This window comes from Mus caroli, unplaced genomic scaffold, assembly GCF_978045245.1.
Source record: "Mus caroli unplaced genomic scaffold, Mus_caroli_1 scaffold_9, whole genome shotgun sequence".
Taxonomy (NCBI): domain Eukaryota; kingdom Metazoa; phylum Chordata; class Mammalia; order Rodentia; family Muridae; genus Mus; species Mus caroli.
In genome coordinates this window covers 59,289,781-59,316,055 of record NW_028227264.1, presented here as the reverse complement: position 1 = coordinate 59,316,055, position 26,275 = coordinate 59,289,781, and the positions used below count along the sequence as shown (strand labels likewise).

The 26,275-nt window shown below is 41.2% G+C and overlaps 1 protein-coding gene across 2 annotated transcripts in view; it reads left to right on the top strand.

The window, feature by feature from the left end:
* The window catches only part of Sgpl1 (sphingosine-1-phosphate lyase 1), a 52,203-nt gene that overhangs the window by 18,086 nt on the left and 7,842 nt on the right, over positions 1 to 26,275 (top strand). For both annotated transcript variants that reach the window (XM_021174072.3, XM_021174071.2), the window contains exons 3-8: positions 7,055 to 7,220; positions 13,218 to 13,285; positions 16,802 to 16,949; positions 19,206 to 19,282; positions 20,334 to 20,462; positions 25,102 to 25,190. In XM_021174072.3, coding sequence (XP_021029731.1) covers positions 7,055 to 7,220; positions 13,218 to 13,285; positions 16,802 to 16,949; positions 19,206 to 19,282; positions 20,334 to 20,462; positions 25,102 to 25,190 — 677 coding nt within the window. The remainder of the gene's footprint in view (positions 1 to 7,054; positions 7,221 to 13,217; positions 13,286 to 16,801; positions 16,950 to 19,205; positions 19,283 to 20,333; positions 20,463 to 25,101; positions 25,191 to 26,275) is intronic.

Here is a 26,275-nt window from a genome sequence, read left to right as displayed (position 1 = left end):
GTAATGATTTATTTCTTGCCAAGGGAATAGTAGTTTTTCTTATGCTAGTGGTTATACTTAGGGCTTTATGTGTGCTAAGGCAAGGGCGCTGTCACTTCTATCCCTTTCTTTGCAGGATTTCAAAGTAGAAGATTCAAATTTTCTCTAGTATCTGTCCAAGGAATAAATATTAGGAACATTTGATCTAGTTGACCTGATGGATATGACCTGGTGGATTAATATGGCAGATTTAACACTTCTTGAGGAAGCTTGGTGAATTTATTTTCCTTCCTTCTCAAGAGCTGGATAATTGGGTCTCAGTAATATAAGTGGGCTGTTGGCTATTTCCCTAAAAAGAAAGAGATGGGGAAAGGGTCCTCCAGTTGTCCTTACCCCTCCTTTGTACTAGGAATTGAACCTAGGGCTAGTCAAGTGTTCTACTTGACTTAACTACTGTCTCAGCTCTCTCACCTTTCTGTTTTTATTAATTTATTTTGAGACAGAGTTCACTAAGTTGCCCAGGCTGGTCTTGAACTTGTGCTCCTGTTGGAAAATCAGTGTTTCTGGGCCTTCTGCACTAAGTTAACTTCTAGTGGGGTATTCTTAGGTAATATTGATGTACTCCATTGGTTTAGTAGAGAGTAGTGAATAAGAAGTTATTCTTATGTGGGTTTGAGCTGAGGGGAAACACATTTAAAGATTAGTTTGTGAGCCTTAAGCTTCTTCATTATTGAAATGAAGATTAGAATAGATGGGCTTTGAGATTATTTTAAATGGTAACTTTTTATGACTTTGAAGTAAATAATTAAAAAAAGAATAAAAAATTTTATCTGGCTGATATTTGCCTGTATGGATATTTGTGTACCACATGTGTACCTGTGGAGGCCAGAAGAGAGTGCCTTCTCTCATGAAACTAGAGTTACATACTTTCGGCTGTGAGCAGCACCCGTGTGTGGTTGCTGGGAACTGAACCTGGTTCCTCTGCAAGCAGCAAGCTTTCCTAACTGCTGAGCTTTCTCTAGTCCCCAGAGTACTTTCTGAATTAATTTTCGTTTCTTTTAGAAGCAGGTAGCAGGTGTGTAAGTTTGCAGTTTGAGAAAGCCATATGCAGAGTTCTTGGCTTGTGTAGATAACATTCTGGCCATTTGGCAGTGTTACCTATCTTGGTTGGGGGCAGGGGTAATGAAGCTGTGGGTCCTCGCTTTGGCCATTAGGATAAGTGAGATGGGAGAAACTATGAGAACTGCAGGTGTTGAACCAATAGATCTTCTGGTTTGTACCACTGATGGTTTGATTCTGAAGAACAGGTGATAGGAAATAAAATGAAACAGGCTTGTATCCCCTCCCCCCCCCCCCGCCCCCAAGCCTATTTTGCAATATGATCCTTGGATCTCAGTATCTTTGCTTATGAAGGACATGATCTGCTCTGATGACCTGAGATATGGTGACTTGTGACTTATCAGTTGAGTATACAGAGTTCAAATGACTGACCTTTCATTTCCATATTCAGTCTGAAGCCATTGTGCCCTGCACTGCTTCTGTGGTAAAGATCTAAAAATTCTAGGGTCTTGTGGAACACATGTTTTAAAGGATATAAGTATTATAATTATTTCACTATAATTGAATAAGTGTTGAATTCCTAACATGGTAAAGTTGCTCTTTCAGACACTCTAGCAGATAGGAGGTTAATATCCAACTTATTTGTATTCTTATTAGCACTGGAAGACCATGGATTAAAATACTTGAACTGTTCTCTCTCACTGGCTTTAGTGCTTTGCTTCAGGTCAGACTAAATTACAGTGCCCCTAGGCTAATGCAGTTTGGTAGTGACTGACTCATAAGAAATGACTGAATCAAGACATGCTAGGTATTTAGCATATTAGAAGTTCAAAGAAGACATTGTACTGTGGTGTAAGGATCAACTTTCTGTTGGAAAGTAGCTTTCCCAAAATTCTAATTTTATAGTAGTGATCTATAGAGCTCAGGAAAATCATTACCATTTGAATGTCTTCCTGGGTTAGTGATTAATTTACTCTCTGCCTGATGTCTCAGCTATGGCCAGATGTGTGCTTTCAGACAAACAGGCAATTTGAGAGGTAGCTAGCTTATGTGTACTTTAATTCTGACCATGCAATCTTAGTTTATGTTCCATTATTTAAAAACAAATAGCCAGTTGTGGGAGACAGTAGTAAGGGTTAAGTGTTAGATTGGGATTGATTGACGCAATATGAAAATAAAAGAATAGATCACTGCGGAAGCTGATTGTCCTTAAATCATAACAATAAAGGACAACAGTGGAATGAAGACTGTGCCTAGGTACTGGGTCTTGGAACTTTTTAGGACAGGAAAGGGAATTTTGGGGGTGGAAGATTCCACATGCAGAGCTGATCACCTGCAGTTTCTAGGTTATAAATACCAGTGGAAATTGGTATGTTGATTTCTTATAATGAGTCCATGGATCCTAACATCTTGAAGATTGTCAACTTTCTTGTCCAGAGTTTCTGGACTCTGGTTTTAGGTTATTAGCCCTTATTAGATTCTTGTGCCAGTGGATACTGGTAAGTGGTTAGGTCATAATACAACTATTTACAACTTTAATTTGATGTGAATGGTACCGTATAGCTAAAATAGAGTCTGCCCTGAACATAAATTATAAACAGAAAGCTCTTGAGGTACTATTGAATGCAGTGTGTTATGCAATTTGCCTAGGGACACTGAGCATTGAAAGAAGACTAGAAAGGTTAGGATTGTAGCTCAATGGTAAAGTCTACGCCTGGTATGCAAGAAGATCTTGATTCAGTCCCCAGAACTCTAATAACAACAGAGAGAGGGAAGGGGTTTGAATATTGAGTTAGAAAACCTAGGCTTCTGGCTTTTTATTCTGTTCCAAGCCTTTCTGTAGGAATATAAGCACATCATTTTAAACCCATGAGGCCTCTGCTTATAAAGTCAGAATGTTTATGTTGTACTTGATCACTAAGGCTCCCTTTAGCTCCTAGATTCTATGTTGGAGTGTTGCATCAGGACCCAACTTGGGGCTTGTTCTGTTTTTAAGACCCAAAGGAGCTGCCTTTTTTCCCAAGGAGATAATACTAGGCTATTCCACAAAACTGTTCAATGGGCTGTCCTTGTGAGGTGCTTCTTCATAGGGGAATGAGCCTGTTGTTTGTAGAAACCTATTAAGATTAAGCTAAAAGTAATTTCCATGATCACTTGGTTGCCTACCCCAAAAACTTGTTTTACTTTGTTATTATTCTGTCTTTGGAGATAGAGAATTTACAGAACTCCAGGATTCCCATTGTCTTCCTAAGAACCAACACAGTTGGGCTTAGAGAGATAACCAAGGGCTAAGAGCACTAAGGACCCTTGTTCCATTCCCAGCACCCACATTGGGTGGTTTACAACCACTTATAACTTGGAGGGATGTGGTGTCTCTGGCCTTTTCAGGCACTTACACTAACATGTATGCACATGAAAATTAAAAATAATATTTTTTGTTTTTTTTCCATATTTTTTATTGGGTATTTATTTCAATTACATTTCCAATGCTATCCCAAAAGTACCCCACACACTCCCCCACACACTCCCCTACCCACCCACTCCCACTTCTTGGCCCTGGCGTTCCTCTGTACTGAGGCATATAAAGTTTGCACAACCCATGGGCCTCTCTTTCCACTGATGGCCGACTAGGCCATCTTCTGATTCATATGCAGCTAGAGACATAAAAATAATTTTAAGAGGAAGAATTGGCACAGTCACCAAGAAAATATGTTCTTGCTGAATTTAATTTTGTAATGGAGTTAATGAGTACTGTCTTCATACTATATTTGAGGCTTTTGAACATTAGCTTTTCATTTCCTGGTCCTTTGCTTTGTCTTTAATGTTCTGTTATTTTTCATTCATTGCCATGAAGAATTGACCTTTGATGTCATCTTTGAATCACTAAAAATGTAATTTCTATGTGAATTAGGAATTAGTACCACCACTTATATAGCACATTGTTTAACTATGTGCTTTGATCACAGCTTTGGCCTGAGGCTTCTCTGTTGGAAATCAGAGCATCCCTTTGATGGTGATAGACTCCTGGCCTTCCCCAATTTTTTGCTGGAATTGCCATTGCTTTGTCGGATTGAAGTTGTTGATAGCAACAGTGGACTCTGGGGAATGACCACCTGTTGTAGATAAGCAGTTTCCATGGGGAGCCCTCAGGGAACCTAAAACTTGCCTAATGTTAATTGCCTATTATTAATCCAATTACTAAAGGTATTATTTTAGTCTATTTGGGATGCTGTAGGATAATGCCTTAAACAGAGTGGCTTATAAACAACAAACCTATTTCTCTGACAGTTATGGAGGCTCAAAAGTCTGAGGATCAAGGCAACATAAATTGAGAGCCCATTTCTAGAAGGTGGCACTCAAAAGAGAGTTCATACAAGCACAGTGTCTTTTTGCTATGACCTCACTTAGAAGAAGCAGGCTTGCTGGGCAGTGGTGGTCACGCCTTTAATCCCAGCACTTGGGAGGCAGAGGCAGGCGGATTTCTGAGGTCTGTCTTTTGTAAGGGGACCAATTGTACTCATGGAGTACTATTGACTTTATAACCTCTGAGGGTTCTTACCTCCTGATAAAACTGGTTTCAGGGTTTAAAGTCAGCAGAAATTTTGTGGGGGAATGTAAGCATTTAACCCATAGCAGTTTCAAGAAAGACTTGTTAATTACCTGTTCTATTTGTGAGGTTTCGAGTTCTTTTTTTTTTTTTTAAAGTTTTTTTTTTTTTTTTTTTTGGTTTTTCGAGACAGGGTTTCTCTGTATAGCCCTGGCTGTCCTGGAACTCACTTTGTAGACCAGGCTGGCCTCGAACTCAGAAATCCACCTGCCTCTGCCTCCCAAGTGCTGGGATTAAAGGCGTGCGCCACCACGCCCGGCTGGTTTCGAGTTCTTAATAATAGATACCCAAGAAGAACAGATCGCAAATCAGTACCGTCTTTTTGTTTGTTTTTTTTCCCCAGAACATCCTCTTACTACTTTAGTTTTCTTTTACTTCTAGCCTTACCATAGTTACTGGTATAGACACTTAGCTGATCTCTCAATCTTGAAAGTTTGGAATCATTTGAATTATTCTCATTCCACAAATTCTCATAGCTGAAAAGTTACTGTTCTTGTTTCCTTTCTGTTACTACGATAAAATACTGACCAAAAGCATCTTAGGAAAGGAAAGGACTTATTTGGCTTACACTTCCAGGTCTCAGTCTATTGTTAATGGAAGTTAGGGCCTGAACTTGAAACAGAAGCCATGGAGGAGTACTGCTTGCTGGCTTTCTCACAGACTCAAGTTTAGCTAGCCCAATGCACACATTAGCCCCTTTCTATACATTTTCCTCTGAAGATTTTTGTCACTTATATATATATGGATGCATAAAATGTATATACAAAAGTATAGGGGCTGGAGAGATGGCTTAATTAAGAGCACTTTTTGTTCTTGCAGGGGACTGTGGTTCAGTTTCCAGTGCTTATGTAGTAATTTATAACCATCTCTAACTCCAATTACAGGGCATTCCATGTTCTTTTCTGACTTCCTCTGGCACTAGGCATGTATGAGATATACTGATACATGTGCAGATAAAGCACAGAAAATAATTTAAAATGTAGATACATTCCCCTTTAGGTTATAAGTTCACTGGGAATAATGAACTGTGCATTTACCCAAATTTATACCACCTTGTTGCCATAAAAATGTTGAGTTAATAACAAACTATCCAAATGAACTAGCTTTTAAAAACACTCTGGTTTAGTAAGTAGGGATAAAGGCAGAGCTTTAAAAAACCAAAACAAAAAAGAACAGTCTTAAAAGCCCTACCCAACTTTGTAGTCAGGGAGATAAATAGATGAGTAGACTGCAAGTCAGGTTGCGATAAGCCTATCACAAGTTAATTCTTGACAGAAACTTAAAGGGAGAGATGAATTTTCAAAAGTGAGATCTACTGGCCAGACCCAGTAGCTCCATTCTGTAATCTCACTACTTAGTAAGTTCAGGCAAGAGGATTAAGTTTGAGAGCTGCTTTGCCTATAAAGTTCAAGACTAGCCTGGCAACTTAGTCATACTATCTCAAAATTAAAAGTAAAGAAGGGCTTGGGATGTAGCTCAGTGGTAGAATGTTTACCTGGACCTGGCATTCATAAAGGAGGTCCTAGGGTCAATCTCTGAGAGATTTTGACTGATTCTGGTAAGTTACAGATGAGATTGTTGTTGTTTATCTCAGATACTGTGTGGGATACAGTAATAGTAAAATACCATGACAGACTCCCAGTAGGTAAGTGAGTTTTTAAAAGCAGGATTAGCCAACAGTAACCTTATAGTTGAATCTGGCTCTGTGAACCAAGAATGATTTTTTTTTAAAATGAGACCAAGGCTCATTATGTTGTCTAGGCTGACCCCTGAACTGTGGTACTATTCTGGACTCTGAGTGCTGGGATTGTTTGCATGAGCTTGATTTTTACATTTTCAGATAGTTGGCTAGAAAGAATATTTTGTGTTACAGCATTATATGAAAGATTTCAGTGTTCATATAGTTAAGCTGTGTAGGAACCTTAGCACACAGTACACTGCCACAGCACCAGAGGTGAGTAGCTGTAACAGAATTAGTTCACAGCACCTAAAATAGTCACAGTCTGGGTCCATACTGAACTACTGTGTTTAGAGAATAGAGAATAGAGAAGGGGGAAATTCAAAGAGAGTAGAGAAAAAATGGCACTCATTTTGAGGATTGGTTACAGAGAGGAACTGCTGGGAATACCAGCAGTGAGATAAAGGTGGTGGCTCACTGGGAATTGATCTAGATTAGTCCTCTTATTTTACAAAATAAGCAGATCAACGTTGTATCAAAGTCCACACTGTCATAAGGGAGCGACTGGTGTATAAACTTTGAGGGCTGTAGAAGATGATAAGATTATTGCTGAGGTGGAGCCCTCATCTTGAGTAACAGCTTTGCCCTTGAAAAAACGAGAATTGAACAAACCAAGAGCAGACTTTCTTTCTTTGAATGTAATGTTTCTGTTTTTCTTCTTATATTTCTAGAAGGACTTCGAGCCTTATTTGGAGATTTTGGAAGCATATTCCATAAAAGCCAAGAATTATGTGAATGGGTATTGCACCAAATATGAGCCCTGGCAGCTCATTGCGTGGAGTGTCCTGTGTACTCTGCTGATAGTCTGGGTGTATGAGCTTATCTTCCAGCCAGAGAGTAAGTATACTACCCCTTCTGTAAAGGTAGTCTGGAATCTCATTCATGGCTGGTGGGTTGGAAGCATTTCTTTTGGTTTGGTTGTGCCTTTTAAAATCTATTTAGATGGGAAATAGACCCTGATTTATTAACTGTGAAATTCTTTTAGGACTTTTGGGAAACTTACTATTTATGGTTTTGTGGATTTTTTTTTCTTTTCATTTATAGTTTGGGTAGAAACTCCTTAGGTATTCGTTACTATAAAGATTCACAGATGTCTCAGAATGTAGTGTACATATTTTTCGGTTCTAGTTTCTTCCAAGAACATAATTGTGTTGTTTGAGATTTCCAGAGTAGAAATGTATTGCTTTCATTTGTGGCCTTCCTTTTCATTAAAGAGTAGGAGCAGCGCAGCCACCACTTGACTGCCAAGTGGCCTCTGGGATGTCTGCATAGGTAACGCATGGCCCTTCTTCCTTTGGAGTTTACTTCTGCTAAGGGACAGTAGTACTGACTTGTCAGATGGACTTGGGAAGAACAACACTGAGGAGCAGATACCGGTCAGTGACCAGCTTACACCCTTCTGAAGGTGTAAACAGCTCCTGCACACCCATCTCTTTCCCACCTACACTATGACTATGACTAGGTGACTATGACCATGACGCTGTGAATTATTTTCTCCCTACAGGCAGTGCTTGGGAAGCTGTTTGATTATACTCATATCTAAATAGTAGACGTGAGCAGTGGCTATTTTGTGATGATCCTTGGCTTTCCCCACACTGCTGATATCTTGAGTAACTTCCTTGGGAGAAGAAGTAAATAACTGAAGAAAAATCTAAGCATTTTTTACTTGTTTGATATTTCTCCATTGCCTCACTTCCTTGGTGGCATCATCTGTTGGGGGCACTTGCCAGCTCTGTATGTAGACCAGGCTAGCCTTGGACTCTGAGAACCACCTGCCTCTGCCTGCCAAGTGCCAGGATTAAAGGTGTGTGCTACCATCACCAGGTAGTTTTTATCTTTTTATCATGCAGCATTGAGCTATTTTAATAGCATGCAAAACATGACAGCCTAGAGACAAGTTCCACGGCTTTAGAGCTGTTTAATTAAAGTGGAAATGAGATGTGACTGTCCTGTCTCAAATTATAGTTCACCGTAGCTTTAAAACATGGTCTTCAAAGCTGGGTGTGATGGAGCACGCCTTTAATCCCAGCACTCGGGAGGCAGAGGCAGGTGGATTTCTGAGTTTGAGGCCAGCCTAGTCTACAAAGTGAGTTCCAGGATAGCCAGGACTACACAGAGAAACCCTATCTCGAAAATACCAAAACCAAACCAAACCTAAACAAACATGGTCTTCAATTTCTGTTCTTCATCCTCTCCTGGTTTTCTCCTACACTGTTGACAAGACTGAGACTGGCCTTTTATTTCAGCTCCTGGTTTATATGTGGCTACAGCTTTAGTTGCTTGTTCAGGTGTACTCCTTACCCAGGAAGTGTCTTTCACTCCTCTCCCAACCTCCCCTCCCCCAGCTCATTGACCTTGTCTTGTTTTGTCTTAACTTGGGATAGAGTCTCACTATGTAGACCAGGCTTGCTTAGAGCTTGCAGTGGTGTTCCTGTCTGTGCCTCATGAGTGCTAAGATGTGCAGGTGTGTGTCACCATGTCTGCCGTCTTTTCTTTTTTACTATGACAGTACATATATATACATATATGTTGCCTTTTAAAATTTATTTTATATTTTATGTGTAAAGGTGTTTTACCATACATATGTCAGTGCATCACATTCATGCCTTATGTTACCCTTTTAAGCTTGGGAGGGGACATGCTGGAATCAAATACCAGCCCTTGTGCATACCGGGGAAGTACTCTATCACTCTTCAGCCTCTCATTTTACTCACTTTAAAGTCTTCAGTTTAAGCCGGGCGTGGTGGCGCACACCTTTAATCCCAGCACTTGGGAGGTAGAGGCAGGCGGATTTCTGAGTTCGAGGCCAGCCTGGTCTACAAAGTGAGTGCCAGGACAGCCAGGGCTACACAGAGAAACCCTGTCTCGAAAAAAAAAAAAAAAAGTCTTCAGTTTAGTGGCATTCACATTTAACTAATATTCACATTGTTATATAGTCTCTATCTCAAAATTTTCTCTTTAGTTCAAATTGAACTTTCAGCAGATAAATAGTTCCTGAGCCAAGCATGGTGGTGCAACTTTGAACCCCTAACCCTTGGAAAGCTAAGGCAGGAGGATTGTAAGTTTGAGGCCGGCCTGGACTATATAGACCCAGAAAACATCAAAGTCTCCATTTCTTATTTTTCCTAAGCCCTAAAATCACCATTCTGGGTACTTTCCATTTTAAGATTGTATATTTATAAAACTAGACTAAAGTTAGTAAGTTGTTGACATTCTTACTTGTTTGTTATAATTAGTATTAACTTTAGGTATTTACTTCTTTAAATTAAAATTTTTACTTAACTGTAAATATTATTTAGAACATGTTGTTTTGAAGTGTGTATGTATTGCATAATGGTCGAGCTGAGCTAGTTAACATTTATTACCTTTGTGTTTTCATGGTTGGATAGATCAGTTATTAGCTGGCTGTGTTAATGCACTTTGCTGAACTTGTAGCAGAAACATAACCGTCTTCTTGGGTGCTGGTGCCTGCTTACTTGCTGACCCTGAGCAGTCCGTCTGAAAACTACCAAAAACCATTATATTAGTAAGGTATTCTATTTAAGTCTTTGTCAGTTGAACTCCAAGCCATTTTAGCTTTTAATATATATTTTTATTAAAAAGGAGCCTGTGCTCACCATAGAAAACTTTTATACAATATGAACAAGCCATTGAGACCAATTAAAATCTTGCTACTCAAGTATACCAATTATATTAGTCAGGGTTCCTAGAGGAACAGGACCAATGAGTACATATTATGAAAGATTCATTAGATCAGCTTATGTGATAGGGAGTGAGTAGTAATGACTGTGTTTACATTGGAAAGCTGAGACTCTGGTAGCCGTTCAGTCTGAAGCTGGGTCTTTCAGCAGTCCCAGTCTTGTGCTCACAGCCTGCCTAGAGGATTCAGGAGAGCCACTGGCCTTAGTCCACTGTGGAGGCCAAAGACTCTAAGTTCCAGTGGCTGAGAAGGATTGGCAAAAGGAGCAGGTCTGTCTTTCACTAGGCGCTGAGGGTGTAACCCACACTGGAGAGGTTTGTCTCTGGAACTTAATCCTGCAGAAGGCTAGTCCTATAACTTCCACAAGTGACAAGTGCACCCCTCCCCAAAATACGTTAAAAGAATTTTTTTTCTTTCTTTCAAGGGTCTCGTGTATCCCTGGCTGGCCTGGGACTCACTCTGTAGAGCAGATTAGCCTTGCACTCACAGAGTTTGCCTGCCTGTGCTTCTTCCCAAGCACTAGGAGTAAAAGCATGTGCCACCACATTCAGTAGGAAATTTAAAATTTTCTATTTTATTTATTAGGGATGTGTGGATGTATGGATACATATATATGATGTGTGTATGTTGCCATAGCACTCATGTAGTCAAAGGACAACTTGGGCGTCAATTACCACTTTCTACCTTTCTCTGCGTTCCTGAAATTGAACTCTGGTAGTGAGACAGCCGGTCTGACTATCTTGCTGGCCCAGAAGAATTTTTTTTTTCTTTTTTTTTTTGGTTTTTCGAGACAGGGTTTCTCTGTGTAGCCCTGGCTGTCCTGGCACTCACTTTGTAGACCAGGCTGGCCTCAAACTCAGAAATCCGCCTGCCTCTGCCTCCCGAGTGCTGGGACTAAAGGCGTGCGCCACCACGCCCGGCCAGAAGAATTTTTAATACAGAAAAAAAGGATATTGTTAATTCACGTAAAAAGAATGTTAGTTCTATATTACAATGTCTAGAAGAATATATTCTGGAAACAAAATAGTGCCCAAAAATGAGCGAATTTAGTGTCTTTTCTTGTTGCTTCATCATAGTCTGGGTCTCAATGGTTCTGTCACCAGCTGTCTTAGCTAGGGTTTCCATTGCTGTGAAGAGACATTGCACGACAGCTCTTGTTTTTTTGTTTTTCGAGACAGGGTTTTTCTGAGTAGACCTGGCTCTCCTGGAACTCACTTTGTAGACCAGGCTGGCCTTGAACTCAGAAATCTGCCTGTATCTGCCGCCCAAGTGCTGGGATCAAAGGCATGCGTCATCACCGCTCGCCACGACAGCTCTTTTTTTTTTTTTTTTGGTTTTTCGAGACAGGGTTTCTCTGTGTAGCTCTGGCTGTCCTGGAACTCACTTTGTAGACCAGGCTGGCCTCGAACTCAGAAATCCGCCTGCCTCTGCCTCCCGAGTGCTGGGATTAAAGGCGTGCGCCACCACGCCCGGCTACGACAGCTCTTAATAAAGAAAAACATTAGTTGGGGCTGGCTTACAGTTTCAGAGGTTTAGTCTATTATTGCCGTGACAGGAAGCATGGCAGCGTACAGGCAGACATTGTGCTGGAGAAGAAGCTGAGAGTTATATATCTTGATTCACAGGTAGCAGGAAGGAGACTTTGCCATGCTGGGCATAGCTTAAGCATAAGAGACTTACCTCAAAGCCCAGCCCCTCAGTGAAATACTTGCTCCAACAAGGCCACGCCTCTTAATAATGCCATTTTCTGTGGGCCAAGCATTCAAACACATGAGTCTGTGGGTCCATTCCTATTCAAATCACTACAGCAGGTCTTAAAGTGTTGATAGGACTCAGTAGTAGTAGAAGGCCAGTACTACCTAAGCAAGCACAGTAAAGCAAGGATGCAGGTAGGCCTTGATGAGTACCAGCTGAGGGAGTAGACATACCTGTGTGGCACCACACTAGGAGTTGTCCTACCAGATCCCTTAGGAATGCAGCAAAGGTTCTTACTGAGTTCATGCTTCAGAGAAAAGTTGGTCTAGGGTCTCCTAGGCTGATAGACCTGGATGATAAAGCAATCTCTACAGTGCATTTGAGGCAGTGTAGAGTTGCAAGAGTCCTGGAATACTCTCTCACTGCTATGAACTGTGCCTTGAACAAGTTTTAATTCTCCAATCCTTGGTTGCCTTTCATGCCTGCCATAGATACCCTGTAAAGCCTTTTAGCCTCGCCTTAAAATGCTGCTGCTGGGGTCAGTAGAGGTGTATGGAGTAGTAATTACTGTAGTTGACAGGATCAGAATTCTTTGTCCTTTGTAACTGCCTGAAAGTGGACTCTGATGTCCATGATTTCCAGACTCCTTTTAGGTCTAGAAAATGTTGTCTGGGTCAGTGTTGTTTTACAGACACATGTTTTGGGGATAGAAAGACATTTGGACATTTGGAAACCTTGGGAAGGTCAAGAACTGGAATATATGTGTCATTTGACTGGCAGTTTTGCTTCTGGGAATTCATTCCATGGATATACTTTTATAGTGTGTATTAAAACATTATTTTTAGCATGGTTTAACAGCAAAAATTAAGATGAACCTATGTGTCCTGCAGTGGGGAGAGGGTTAAGTAGATTATGAAACTTTTATTAAATGGAATGCACATATGTACATGCACACTGCCATATACGTGAACACAGGCACACATCTACTCTTACCTTATATACACAGACAGGAATGAATGAGGAAATAGTAATCTTTAATGTTAGTGAATGGAAAAACAAGGTCTAGTACAGTACTAGGCTATACTACCTCTTCAGTAAAAGCGAGAAATAAATGAGAGTTTATTTTTGTTGTTACTGATAAATACATCAAGCTGGAAAAACTTATGTTAAAAAAAAAAAACTTATGGAAGGGCAGGATGAGATCTGGGAGGAAGGAAATGAGGGAGAAGAAACATTACCGTGTGTGTCTACTTACTGAAAAGTTGGGCCACATAAATATATTACTCAAAAATTTAAAGGTTTTTATAAAAAAATTGAAAGAAACTCTCCCTCTGGAGGAAGTAAAGTTGTAAGAGACAGCTGAATGGTTGCTGTCTGTTAACTGGTAAGTTATATCCATGGAGTTTCATGTGACTAATACAACTATTTGTTTCTTGTAGGTTTATGGTCTCGGTTTAAAAAAAAATTATTTAAGCTTATCAGGAAGATGCCATTTATTGGACGTAAGGTAGGAGTAATCTGTCTCCCTGTTTGCTGTGTATATATATCTTTCCTAATTGTTGCTAGATCAATATTCTCAAGGGAGGGCTGGAGAGATGGCTCAGTGGTTAAGAGCACCGACTGCTCTTCCAAAGGTTCTGAATTCAAGTCCCAGCAACTACATGGTTGCTCACAACCATCTGTAATGAGATCTGATGCCCTCTTCTGGTGCATCTGAAGACAGCTACAGTGTACTTAGATATAATAATAAATACATCTTTTAAAAAAAATATATATATATATATTCTCAAGGGAGAGGAATGATTCTTGTTTGCCAAACTTGGGTATTTGGCAGTGTTTGGAAACTGGTTAGGTTGTGACAACTCTGAAAGCAGGCTCCTGGAGTCTATGGGCAGAGTCTGGACTGCTGTAAAACACTTCTGGTGCATAGTATGGATTGCCCTACAGTAGATACGGCTTAAAGGGTTGGAAAGGCTAAGGCTTAGTTAGCACTTTCTCCAACATATTTGGCCAAAGGAGAGGTGAGAAATCTGCTAAGGAATAACTTGGAATTAGAAAATCCAACTGAAGTCTTACTGTGCTTCAGCCAAAATATGGCTGAACTGAATTTAGATACCCATCTGGGGATTAAATCATGGGTTGGCAGACTTTCTGTAAAGAGCCAAATAGGAAACATTTTTGTCTACTCTGGGTCCATGGAAGAGGAGTATAGGTAAGGAGGGAAACTCTATTCACAAAAGCAGGCAGGCTTCTGGGAATAGTTTCCTGATTGCTAGGTTGGAAACTTAGAGATAACGGCTGTTTTCTTGCTCTTTGCTCCTCTTTACAGCAGAGTTGCTCTCTTCACTGTGTCCTCTTTGCTATCGTACTGGGATAAGATATTTCTCCTCAGGGCTGGGTTCTTTATCAAGGGGGAGATAAGCAGGCTGGGCTCCTTGCTAGGCATAAGAAAGGCCTATAGAATCCTGAGTGTCTTCAAAGCCACAGTGCCCTGCTCTGACCTGTCTCTCACCTTCTCTCTGGCTTTTACCAGCTTTACTTACTTTGAGGGTTTCCTATACTTTTGAGTTCTCTGGAATAAGGGGTGGTGGGTAGGGACTTGAAGGTGGAGTATGAATGGGGAGGGGAGGGAGGAAGACTACTGAAAACACTAGGCTGTGCCACAAAGGAGGGCAGACGCTCCCTTACTATTCCCTGGGATTTTAATATCTCCACCTTTCTCCTTTAGTTTTAAGATTTGCTTTGATTGATTGGTTGGTTAATTTTTTGCAGGGAATCAAATCAGGTACTTCTCTACCACTGAGCCCCATTCCCAAAGCAAGGTTTCTTCTTTGTTGGTGGTAGTGGTGGTAATGGTGGTACTGGGGATGGAATCTGGGACCTACCAAAGCTAGGCAGGCACTTGACTGCTAGCGGCTGTAAAATGTTCCTTTTGTTGAGGTTTGGTGGTGATGGTGGTAGTGGCATTGATGTCATGGTGGTGGCAGTGGCGGTGGCAGTGGTGATGGCAGTGGTGGTGATAACCATCAAACATGGAACCTCAGATGCGCTAGGCAGGCACTCCACTGCTGAGCTGCATTCCCAGCCCCTTCAAAGTTTTAAGACAAATAAATGCTAGGATTCCAGAACCCATTCTTAAATTTTTGAAATTGTGGAGTTGAAGATGCTTAGAGGCCATGTGATCCAATCAAACCTTTATTTTTCAGAAGCAGATTCTGAGGCTTTGACACAGGAAGTTCCTGTGTGCATGCACATGTGCGTTTGTGCCTTGCTATTTACTCAACACTATCACTGAGCACTTTCTCAATCTTAGTTCTTTTTACTGTTTTGTTAGGGATACAGTGTTGAACAGCACCAAGTCCTTTCTCTTATAGAACTTGCGTTTTAGTAGAAAAGACAGAAAGCAAACAAACATTCAACATTTGCATTTTGAAATAAATGTAAATGGAGGCAAGAACTGGGAGTGGGAAGTACTATTACCCTGCTATGAATTATAATATACTTCCTAGTGGAATTTTTTTGTGTCTTTTTTTTTTTCCTTCTTAAAACAGCATTATCTACGCATGAGCACTTGTCTTTCATAGTTTGTTCCTGTTGCGTGACACTGTGCATGTAGCATGATCTATCTATGACTTTAAAAATGCCTCTGTGTCTATAGCATGCCTCAACATTGTCCAGTACTGTGGACGTTGCTACCTATGTACAGTGCTGACATGCTTTAAAGGAGTCAGTTTCTCGGGGCTGCACTGAGAGCTACATACAAGAAGAATCTCTTGTATTCTGATTATTCCATGGCCAGGATGGTGGGTGTGAGATCTTGGGCTTTACTGACTATACTGTCTAAGCCACAGCACTGTAACATATAGCCTTCTCTCTACACTTGTCACCCAAGAGTCTCAGAAGTGTAGCAGCTTCTACCATTTTGTGTCCACAATTTACTCTGTTGTTTCTCTCCTAAGCACCATTAGTAGACTTTTCTGTCTTGCTAAAAATAAGCTTTGTGAGATGAGGGCCTTTTTTCAAAAAAATAAAACAAAAACAAAAAACAAACCAAAACTCTGTACCACAGGGCTTTTTCTTTTGTTTGGTTTGGTTTTTTTGTTTCTTAATGGCTGTATTCCTAGCCTGTAATAGTGGTTGCTGAGCAAATGACTAAGTAAATGAATAAAAGAAATGGCTCAGAAAGTGTAGCTATGAGGATGGAAAAGAATCATAGTTGAGCTAGGCATGGTAGTGCATGCCTTTAATCCCAGCACTTGAGAGGCAGAGACAGGTGGATTTCTGAGTTCGAGGCCAGCCTGGTCTATACAGTGAGTTCCAGGACAGCCAGGGCTACACAGAGAAACCCTGTCTCAGAAAAAAGCGGGGGCTGAGGCGGGGGGAAGGATCATAGTTGATAAATTACATGGCAGAAAAGACCATAGTTTCTCCTAGCATTTGTGGGTCAGATGGGTCAGGCTACCCATAGCCCCTTAAGGAGATGCAGCATAGTCATCCCGGCAGTTCTGAAGCCTGAATGGGTACCCTGGGAACTCGGTGGGCCTCCATACTTGTGGTTCTTTTAAAATACCTGTTGAAGTTACTCATCAATTGTGCAACAGCCAGGCTCCCCTTTTTCTGTAGGTTGGCCTGTTTCTTAACTGTCTTTATCAATCACACTATTGCTGTTGCCAACACAGCAACAAGGACCTAATGTTATACTCAGGCTATTTGACTTCCAGTTCAAATCAAGGGCAACACAGTGCTGGCGACATCAGCACAGCCCAGAAAAGGGGAAATTTAATGCATCTTTGACTTTAAGAAGGAAATCTGGCACACGCTGCCTGGCTAAACAGATAAAATGTTCATTTCCTTTTTTTTTTTTTTTTCCTTTTTTTCTTTTTAAGACAAACCCTTCTAACTTAGTAGTACGTATTTGTGCCTGGTGTTGAGCCATTGACTCGGTCTCAGAGATGGCCTTTCTACTTTTGTATTTCACTCTTGTACCTTCTAGTTAACTTTTTTTTTTCCTTTATCCTTGGAGATCGAACAACAGGTGAGCAAAGCCAAGAAGGATCTTGTCAAGAACATGCCATTCCTAAAGGTGGACAAGGATTATGTGAAAACTCTGCCTGCTCAGGGTATGGGCACAGCTGAGGTTCTGGAGAGACTCAAGGAGTACAGCTCCATGGGTAAGCATTGGTCCAGGGGTGCTGCCTCCATGCTTACTGGCTAATGTTGGCATTGGTCAAGATCACTTGGCACTCACTACATGTACAGGAGGATCCATTCTCTACTTCAGAGGCCAAATTTCATATTGTAGATGAGCTACAGACTTATGTCAAAATTATAATATCTGTTTCAAGTCATAGAAGGCAGTTAAAGCATTGATTGTAACTCCACCATTCAGAGATGAGCACAGAGCTGGGAGTAACAGTGCTTGCCTGTAATCCCAGTACTGGGAGCCTGGGATAAGAGGATTACTGCAAACCCAAGGACAACCCTAGGTCATGTAGTATCAGGCCATCTGGGGCTTATGTAGATGCTGTTTCAAAAAACAAGCAGGGGCTGGTGAGATGGCTCAGTGGGTAAGAGCACCCGACTGTTCTTCCGAAGGTCCGGAGTTCAAATCCCAGCAACCACATGGTGGCTCACAACCATCCGTAACGAGATCTGGCTCCCTCTTCTGGAGTGTCTAAAGACAGCTACAGTGTACTTACATATAATAAATAAATAAATCTTTAAAAAAAAAAAAAAACAAGCAAAATTAAAAAAAAAAATCAAAGAAGATGGACGCGGGGTGATAGGGGTCAGTAGACAGGGCCTGGAGAGATGGCTTATTAACATTTAAGTATACTGGCTGTTCTTCCAGAGGCCTGAGATTCAGTTCCCAGCACCCATCTGGTGGCTTACAACCATCTGTAATTCTAGTTCTGGGGTTCCAGTTCCCTCTTCTGATCTCCCTGACATGGGGCGTGTACATGTGTGCATAGGCATACATGCAGGCTATCATCCTTCCTTCCTACTTTTTTTTTTTTTTATTAATGTCATAACCCATGCTGTATTCTTTGGAATAGTCAAAAGAGCAGAATATGAAACCATGTACCTGTCTGTCATTAACCATGGTCACCACAGGCCTAAGACGCCCAGCCATGTCCTATGAGAAGAGACTGAAAGTCAGACTGGACCCACACGTGGCTGTGGGAAGGAGAGCTTTGCCTGTGCGTTTGCTGTCCATCCTTCTGGTCTCTTGAGAACTGGAGAACTCTGCTTTGGAGAGCAGGTGGTTCTGTGTACTTTTCACTTAGTGTGTTTCGGCGACACCCCTGTCACAGACCACTTTTTTTTTTTTTTTTTTTTTTTGAGACAGGGTTTCTCTGTATAGCCCTGGCTGTCCTGGAACTCACTTTGTAGACCAGGCTGGCCTTGAACTCAGAAATCTGCCTGCCTCTGCCTCCCGAGTGCTGGGATTAAAGGCGTGCGCCACCACGCCCGGCCACAGACCACTTTTAATCGGGTGCAGCCTTGTGGTAGCAGAAAGTCTTGATTTTCCATCTCAGATTTTCCATCTCAGATTTACCATCTCAGATTTGTTCGTATAATAGGATGTTTCTGAGACAGCCAGCAGAACTCTGGTGGGGAACCCTTCTCAGCCTCGTTTTCATGGTCACTTTCGTGCCTGCTCTTGAATGTTGTGGCATAGGAAGTGGCTGCTGCACTGTGTATCTCCAGGTCTGAAATGAATGTGCTCCTCCACTGGCATGCTTTGTGCCTTGGCTGCAGCGCTGGAGGTTGTTCACGGTTGCTTTTTCTGTCACCTCTGCTTAGAGCAGTTGCTGTGACTTCCTGTGACTAGGTAGGGAAATGAGGGGAGCTACTGAAGAAGGTTATATTGAGGACAGGAGCTGCATGGAGGCAAAGGGCAGCTTTTATGCTGAGAGAAGGTAGCTGAGGGTGAGGGTGAGGGTGACATTACTGATGGTCTTCAATGAACCTTGATGCACTTCTGTCTTTTCCTACAATTGTTGGCACTAATGAATGACCTTTCATCCCCTTTGCTGTGGTAAGTCATTACTGAAATCCCTTTGTTCTTAATAGAAGAACAGGATTGAGCTTCTACTCAACTCTTTTACTCTTTTTAAAAATACTTATTTTTAATTGTATGTGTGGTGTGTGTCTATGTGGGATTATGTATACTTGAGTGCAAATGTCCTCAGAAGCCATAAAAGGGCATTGAGCCCCCTAGAGCTGGAAATACAGGAAGATGTAAGCTGCCTGCTATGGGCCCTGGGAACTAACTCTGATCCTCTGCAAGAATACATGTTCTTAACTGCTGAGCCATGTGTCTGGTTCCTGAGTTTTAGGTTTTTGTCTGTCCAACCTGTATTAATCCCTGTGTCTCCAGTGATGCCTGCTCGGTGACAGAGTGACCTTTACTTTTTCTGCAGATGATTCCTGGCAAGAAGGGAAAGCCTCAGGAGCTGTGTACAACGGGGAACCGAAGCTCACGGAGCTGCTGGTGCAGGTGAACCCTGGGTGCTTATGTGCATGGGTGCCATTCATTTCTTAGTTCATTTAACTATTTAATCTCATTCTTGTAATAATAATGTCAAATGCATCTTCAAATTTCAGAAAATGTGAAATGCCATTTATACCTCTGGACTTGGCTGTGTCCTCTGTATTTCTAGCCTGTCATTTGAGGATACTGTTTGTTTTTTGAGATAGGGTCTTTACATGGTCCTGGCTGTCCTTGAACTGCTTATGTAGACTACTGTTTCAAACTCAGAGATCTTCCTGCCTCTATCTCCCAGTTGCTGGGACTGAAGGTCTGTTCTGCTGTGCAGGACTTCATTTTGAGATTTTCCATGCTATAGCCAATGTTGTTTGATATGGGAGTTGGGGCAAGGCTGACTCAAAGCACACTCCACAAGATGAGCCTGACTTTAGAGTGGGATGTAGCTGCTTCTGTTTCTAATCAACCCATTTCTCATATGAAATTATAGTTAAAGTTGTGATCTCTTGGTCCGTTTATTATGACTGTGAATCCTCACACACCTTGGTGTTAGAGGTTCTACTTGGTTATTTCTTAGCATAATGGTCATAACTCTATGTTTAAACTTTTTATTAAGTGTAGGTGAACTCAGACAGATGAACTCACCGCAGTGGCTGCTTTGTGGCAGGCAAACTATCATTTTCATGTTTAATTATTGCTAGGACCCTGTAAGGTAGATACTGGTAGTCCCCCTTGCATATGAGGAAAATGAGCCTCACAGGGCATATTTGGCCTATACAGCTATCAGTGACAGGCAAAGGCGCAACTTCAAAGTGATGGCTATCTGTTGATGTTACAATTTTAATGCTTCTGTGTTTATATTTCTTCTCTCATCATGCTATAAAATCATTTATTTACATATCTTGTCTCTTACATTATATTTTGGTGTTTAAGTTGGGGAATATATCATACCCCTTTTCCAGTTCTTACCGTTGGACCCAATACCTGAAAACCTTACTCGGTACATGATTCTGTCTTGTTTAGGATAACAGCCTGTCTTACACTCCCTTGTATTTCTTTGCAGGCTTATGGAGAATTCACGTGGAGCAATCCACTGCATCCAGATATCTTCCCTGGACTACGGAAGTTAGAGGCAGAAATCGTAAGGATGACTTGTTCCCTCTTCAATGGGGGACCAGATTCCTGTGGATGTGTAAGTGGTTTGAATAGAAGTTTTAAGATAGTTTGTAATACAATTATTGTTCTGTTATTGTAGAATGATCTAGATGAAGTACAGTTTTAAAATGTTACATATACTTTTAAAATACCGAGTGTCACATTTTGGTATATATTCTAGGAATTTTTCTCTTCAACTTCATATTTTCAAAAATCTTTCAGCCTGTATAAAGTTGCTAGGAGAGTTTAAGGAACACTGAGTTTACTAGATATTCTGCCACATCTTTCTACTGGGCTTATTCTCCCCATTTTTCTCACCTTCTCATTCATATAACTATTGATCTCCATTTATCTACTCTGCTCCCCTCCTCTCCCTGTTTCTTTTTGGTATTTTTGAGCTAGAGTTTCATAGCTCGGGTTGGCCTTAAACCTGCTTTGTAGCTGAGGCTAACCTTGAACTCCTGATTCTCCTACCTCCCTCTCCCTGTTGCTGTGATTGTACCACAGGTGTGTGGTACCACAGCGCTGGCTCTTTCTGCATTTTCTTCTTTTAAAGTGGTTTTTCTTGACCCCAGTGTCAAGTTTTAAAAAGCCACCTTCTTTCACATTAGTGAGATTATTTCTTGTACAGTGAAGAGTTTGTTTTTGTTTTTGTTTTTTTTTTTTTTCTTTTTCAGTATTCTGTTGCTCTGTGATCCTGGGTAAACCCCAGGACTATACATTGTTAGAGGGGAAGAGCTGGCTTTGGTAGACCATCTTGCAGAAAATTTGGTTATGTTTTGTTTTACGACTTAGATAGTTCTTTCTTTCTTTCTTTCTTTCTTTCTTCCTTTCTTTCTTCCTTTCTTCCTTTCTTCCTTTCTTCCTTTCTTTCTTCCTTTCTTAGGTCTTTTTTGTTGTTGGTTTTTGTTTTTTGTTTTGGTTTTTTCGAGACAGAGTTTCTCTGTATAGCCCTGGCTGTCCTGGAACTCATTTTGTAGACCAGGCTGGCCTCGAACTCAGAAATCTGCTTCTGCCTCCCAAGTGCTGGGATTAAAGGCGTGCACCACCACCACCTGCCTTAGTTCTTAATGTTAATTCAGTAATGGATATATATATATATATATATATATATATATATATATATATATATATATATGTGTGTGTGTGTGTAATGGATATATATATATATATATGTGTGTGTGTGTGTGTGTGTGTGTATATATATATACATACATACACACATATATATTAATGCTTTAGTTATTAATATATATATTAGTTATTTTAGTTATTTTCATTAGAGACATTGCTTAGGGTATTACTGTATGTTCTTGGGAACAGACGCTCTGTCTTTTTTTTTTTTTTTTTCTTACACGATAGTCTGATATCAATTGAAAGCTCTTTTTCCTCTGAATCTTCTTGCCCTCACATCTTTTTTTCTTTATTCAGGGATTTGCATGATTCCTTGGATTTCCAACTGTCCAGGAATTGACTGTACCACACAGCTCTCTTAAGTATTGTGGCTTTGATCTTTCTGTCTTTGTCTGTTTTTTAATGTTCTTGACATACTTGTTCCTTCTCTGTTAATCTGTTGTCTCATTTCGTTGGTTGTTTTCTGGCTTTGATGATCTCCTGTTGCATTGCATTGTGATCTTACATCTAACGACCATGTGCTGGAGCAGCGGTTCTCAACCTGTGGATCTTGACCATCAGAAAACACATATTTCCGATGGTCTTAGAAACTGAGACATCACTAAATAGCAAAACTTGCAGTTATGAAGTACCAACAAAAATAAATATAGGGTTAGGGGTTCCTAAGACTGTCAGAAATATATGTTTTTAAGCCCCAGCCTGATGTTTGCCCCTTTGCTCATCGTGGTTCTCGAATGGTCTCTCCTGATGCTCAGTTTGGGCTGACTCAAGGTGGGCGACTGGTCTGCAGGGCTGGCTGAAGCTCTGCTCCTGCTCTATTAGAATGTCAGGGTCTGTTCTTCAGAGATTGTATTATAAGTTCTCACTGCACAGTTGTAGGAGGGTAATACACTTTGAGCTTTAATCTACCCCAAATCCCTGTAATCTTTACTCTCTTTTTTTAAAGATTTATTTATTATTATACATAGGTACACTATAACTAACTTCAGACACACCAGAAGAGAGCATCAGATCTCATTATGGGTGGTTGTGAGCCACCATGTGGTAGGGATTTGAACTCAGGACCTTCAGAAGAAATTACCTGCTGAGCCATCTTGCCAGCAGGTAATCTTTACTCTTAAAACGGGTCAGATTTGCTGTTCTGTTTTTCTGTGTTACTCTTTTCTACCCATCGGTCATGCCCACTACATAGAGAAAGACAGAGGATAAGGACATCTCTGTTTCTCTGTAGTGGAAAGATGTGATCACGATATTTCTTAAAACTTTCCTTACTACCTTGATTTGCAGAGTTGACTAGGCACTGTCTTTGGTTGTACCTCTGCATCGGTTATGTGTTACTGTTTGTCTTAGCTAGGGTTTCTGTTGCTGTGAAGAGACAGCACGACCATGGCAACTCTTATAAAGGAGAACATTTCATTGGAGCTGGCTCACAGCTCAGAGGTTCAGTCCATTCTGGCAGGATGCATGGTGGCTTACAGGCAGACATGATGTAGGAGGAGCTTAGAGTTCTACATCTGGATCTGAAGGCAGCAGGAAGAGAGAGTGACACTGGGCTTGAGTATCTGAGTGCCTGCCCCCAGTGACAAACTTCTTCCAACAAAGCCACACCTACTCCAGCAAGTCCACATCTCCTAATAGTGCCACTTCCTGGGCCAAACCTATACTAACCACTCCAGCTTCTATAGAGAGCTCTCTTTGTTTCTCTTTCTCTCCTTAGTCTTTATTCTTTTCTGTCTATTGCTGCTTTCTGTGTACCTCTCTTGATGAGCTGTTTTTGGTGTAAAAGAGGGGGTTCAGTGTTGAGAAGCAAGAAGAGTAGGGCAAATTAAAGAGAAATCTTTAGACTGAAACTAACAGAGGGTCTTAAATACTTCTTAGGTTTTTTTTTTTTTTTTTTCTGCTTCAAAATATCTGCCGGGCGTGGTGGCTCACGCCTTTAATCCCAGCACTCGGGAGGCAGAGGCAGGCGGATTTCTGAGTTCGAGGCCAGCCTGGTTTACAAAGTGAGTTCCAGGACAGCTAGAGCTATACAGAAAAACCCTGTCTCGAAATACAAAAACAAAAACAAAAACAAAATATCTTTCCCTATATTAACTTCACTTGTCTCATTCACAGAGGATTAAAGGGGCAAATTCATGTACTAAAAAGATCAGATCATGGTAGAATGTTGGCTGGCTTGCATAAATGCAACCAGGTTCAATCATACCTGAAATGAAATGTTTAGTGTTCTGAAACATGAGTGAGAGGTTTTATATATGTTGAAAGGAATTGATAGATATTAATGACTCGAAGCCTCTGTTTCTTATTCCACAACTAAATTTCTGTCCTGAAGACAGGACACATGGTATAGATGACTAGGAATTTGGAGAGTTTTTGTTTAGGTCATTGTCAGGCTTTGGTAATTCCCCAACTTTCTACACAGCTTTCTTGGAACCTCATGTGACAGCTCTGAGGCAAGACCACAAGGTGTTGTTGCTGATTTGTAGACTTAATCTCAACTATAAGCTGTCTCTCCAGCACAGAGATCTACAAACAAGGGTCATCTGTCTATATTCTGCAAGCTGTTTTGAGGAGGGTGGTCTGCCACATGTTTCATGAAAGGCTTCCTGAGTCAATAAATTACTCAATTTTCTGAGTTAATCTTCATGACCATTTCTTGACTGTTGAGGCCCGCCCGCGGTCCACAACACTGAAAATGGCTCAACTGAAAATGGCTCAACACTGAAAATGGTTCAACTGAAAATGGCAGTTCAGGCTGAAAGAGAGGAAACTAGACGGGGTGGAAGAAAAGAATGAAGCCAGGACAACAAGTTCTGATCGAGGCTCAATTTTATTAATTCCGGACACTCAGTTTAAAAAGGAAGGGGGAGGGAACCCAATTTCCCGCCAAGTAACTCAGGGTCCAGTAGCAGGACGAACACGTGTGTGCCTCCAGACGGCAAAGGCAGGTTCCAGCAGTAGGTAGGCGTGGCAGGACGAATGAGCCGGTAGCTCCACCCTTGAGCAGGCAGGTTCCAGGCTGGGGGAAGGGAGGCCACACTTGACCACTGGGATCCTGTACCCAATGGTATTTTTATTCTGTATGTAGATGTTAGGAAAGTTTAGTAAACAGTTTTCATTCTATCTTAAATTGGTACGTAATCTAAAATTCAGAACGTTTTACTTATCAACAGATGTAATTGGTAACACTGAATGATTGCTTAGGGACTTTAGTTTCCTTTTTGGAAAGGAAAACCCGAGATTGTATGAACCTTCACAGATGCTAAATCTGAGATGATATCCTGCTGGCTCAGTGCTGTAGCTTTTGGCTTTTTGAGAAATTATTCAAGCTCAGTTACTACTAAAAGATAGTGAGGTGATAGGATGTGTTTACCGAATGTCAAGTTGGACTTCAGAAGTGTTAATTGCTGACCCTGTGGCACACCCTGTAATCCCTGAACCACACTGTCTGTCTTAAAGATATAGCACATTTTTAAGGTCAGAGCAGGATGTACCTCCTGATACCCATCCTTAACTTACTCTGGCTTCTTTTCTTCACATAGGTGACTTCTGGGGGAACGGAAAGCATCCTGATGGCCTGCAAAGCTTACCGGGACTTGGCCTTAGAGAAGGGGATCAAAACTCCAGAAATGTATGGATGTGTGTGTTTGTTTCCCTTCTGATATTGTCTGTTTGTGGCAGCACAGTGTAAACTGAGCCCAACCTGTTTCTCTGCTGCTCCTCTTCCTCCTACAATTCTAGTCTTTTTTTTTTTTTTTCAAGGCAGGGTTTCTCTGTGCAGTTCTGGCTGCCCTGGAACTCACTTTGTAGACCAGGCTGTCCTTGAACTCAGAAATCTGCCTGCCTCTGCCTCCCAAGTGCTGGGATTAAAGGCATGCGCCACCCCTGCCCGGCACAGTTCCAGTCTTCTTGTCCCTGGCCCAGTACCTCTACCTTGTCCCATCACATCCAGTAGCTGGTTATTTGAGCTTAAACATGGTGCATGTTCTTAGCAAGAGTAGTATCCTTTTTCAGAGGAAACTGACAGAACTGCATCTCTGAATCCTGTGTCGCTAATTTATCCGGAGGAAGACTGTGCGACTGTGTGATGTAGTTGAGGGAACATTTCTGAAGTATCTTAGAGCACCTTCAGTGCTCCCCAGGAAAATTTGCATCTGAGAGTTAATGCTAGAAGGGAGAATTTAAAAACAAGGCTTTTGTTTTGTTTTTGTGATTTAATTACATTGCTTTTCATATGATTGTAATCTTGGTTCTCTAGACCACCTTCTGTTTGATTTATTATTGTTATACCTCTTGGGCTAATATTTTTTTTTCTTCAAGTATAGATAACTAAGTAGTTTTTGTTTTTTGTATCATCCAACTGTGACCACTTTGCATAGGAGAGTAAACCTAGCTGCTGTTACTTTCTTCACGCGTAAACCTTTGATGCCTGATACTTAGTGATTGTAGAGATTTTTCTCCCTTAAAGGACACAGTAGTGGTGAGAGAGGAGTAATGGGGATATCTGTGACTCTGTTTCCTCTTTGAACATTATTTGAAAACCGTTTGCAACCATGTAGGAGAGACAGATAGGTTGGTGGCTGATTGTTACGGCTGACAGGCCACTTTGGTCTGAGGCTGACTGACTGTTGCTTCTGTCTCTATGCCAGGCAGACTTACTGTGTGCTAGGACAGCATTTTGCTTCTCACAGAGGTCTTCTTGATGATCAGCCCTCT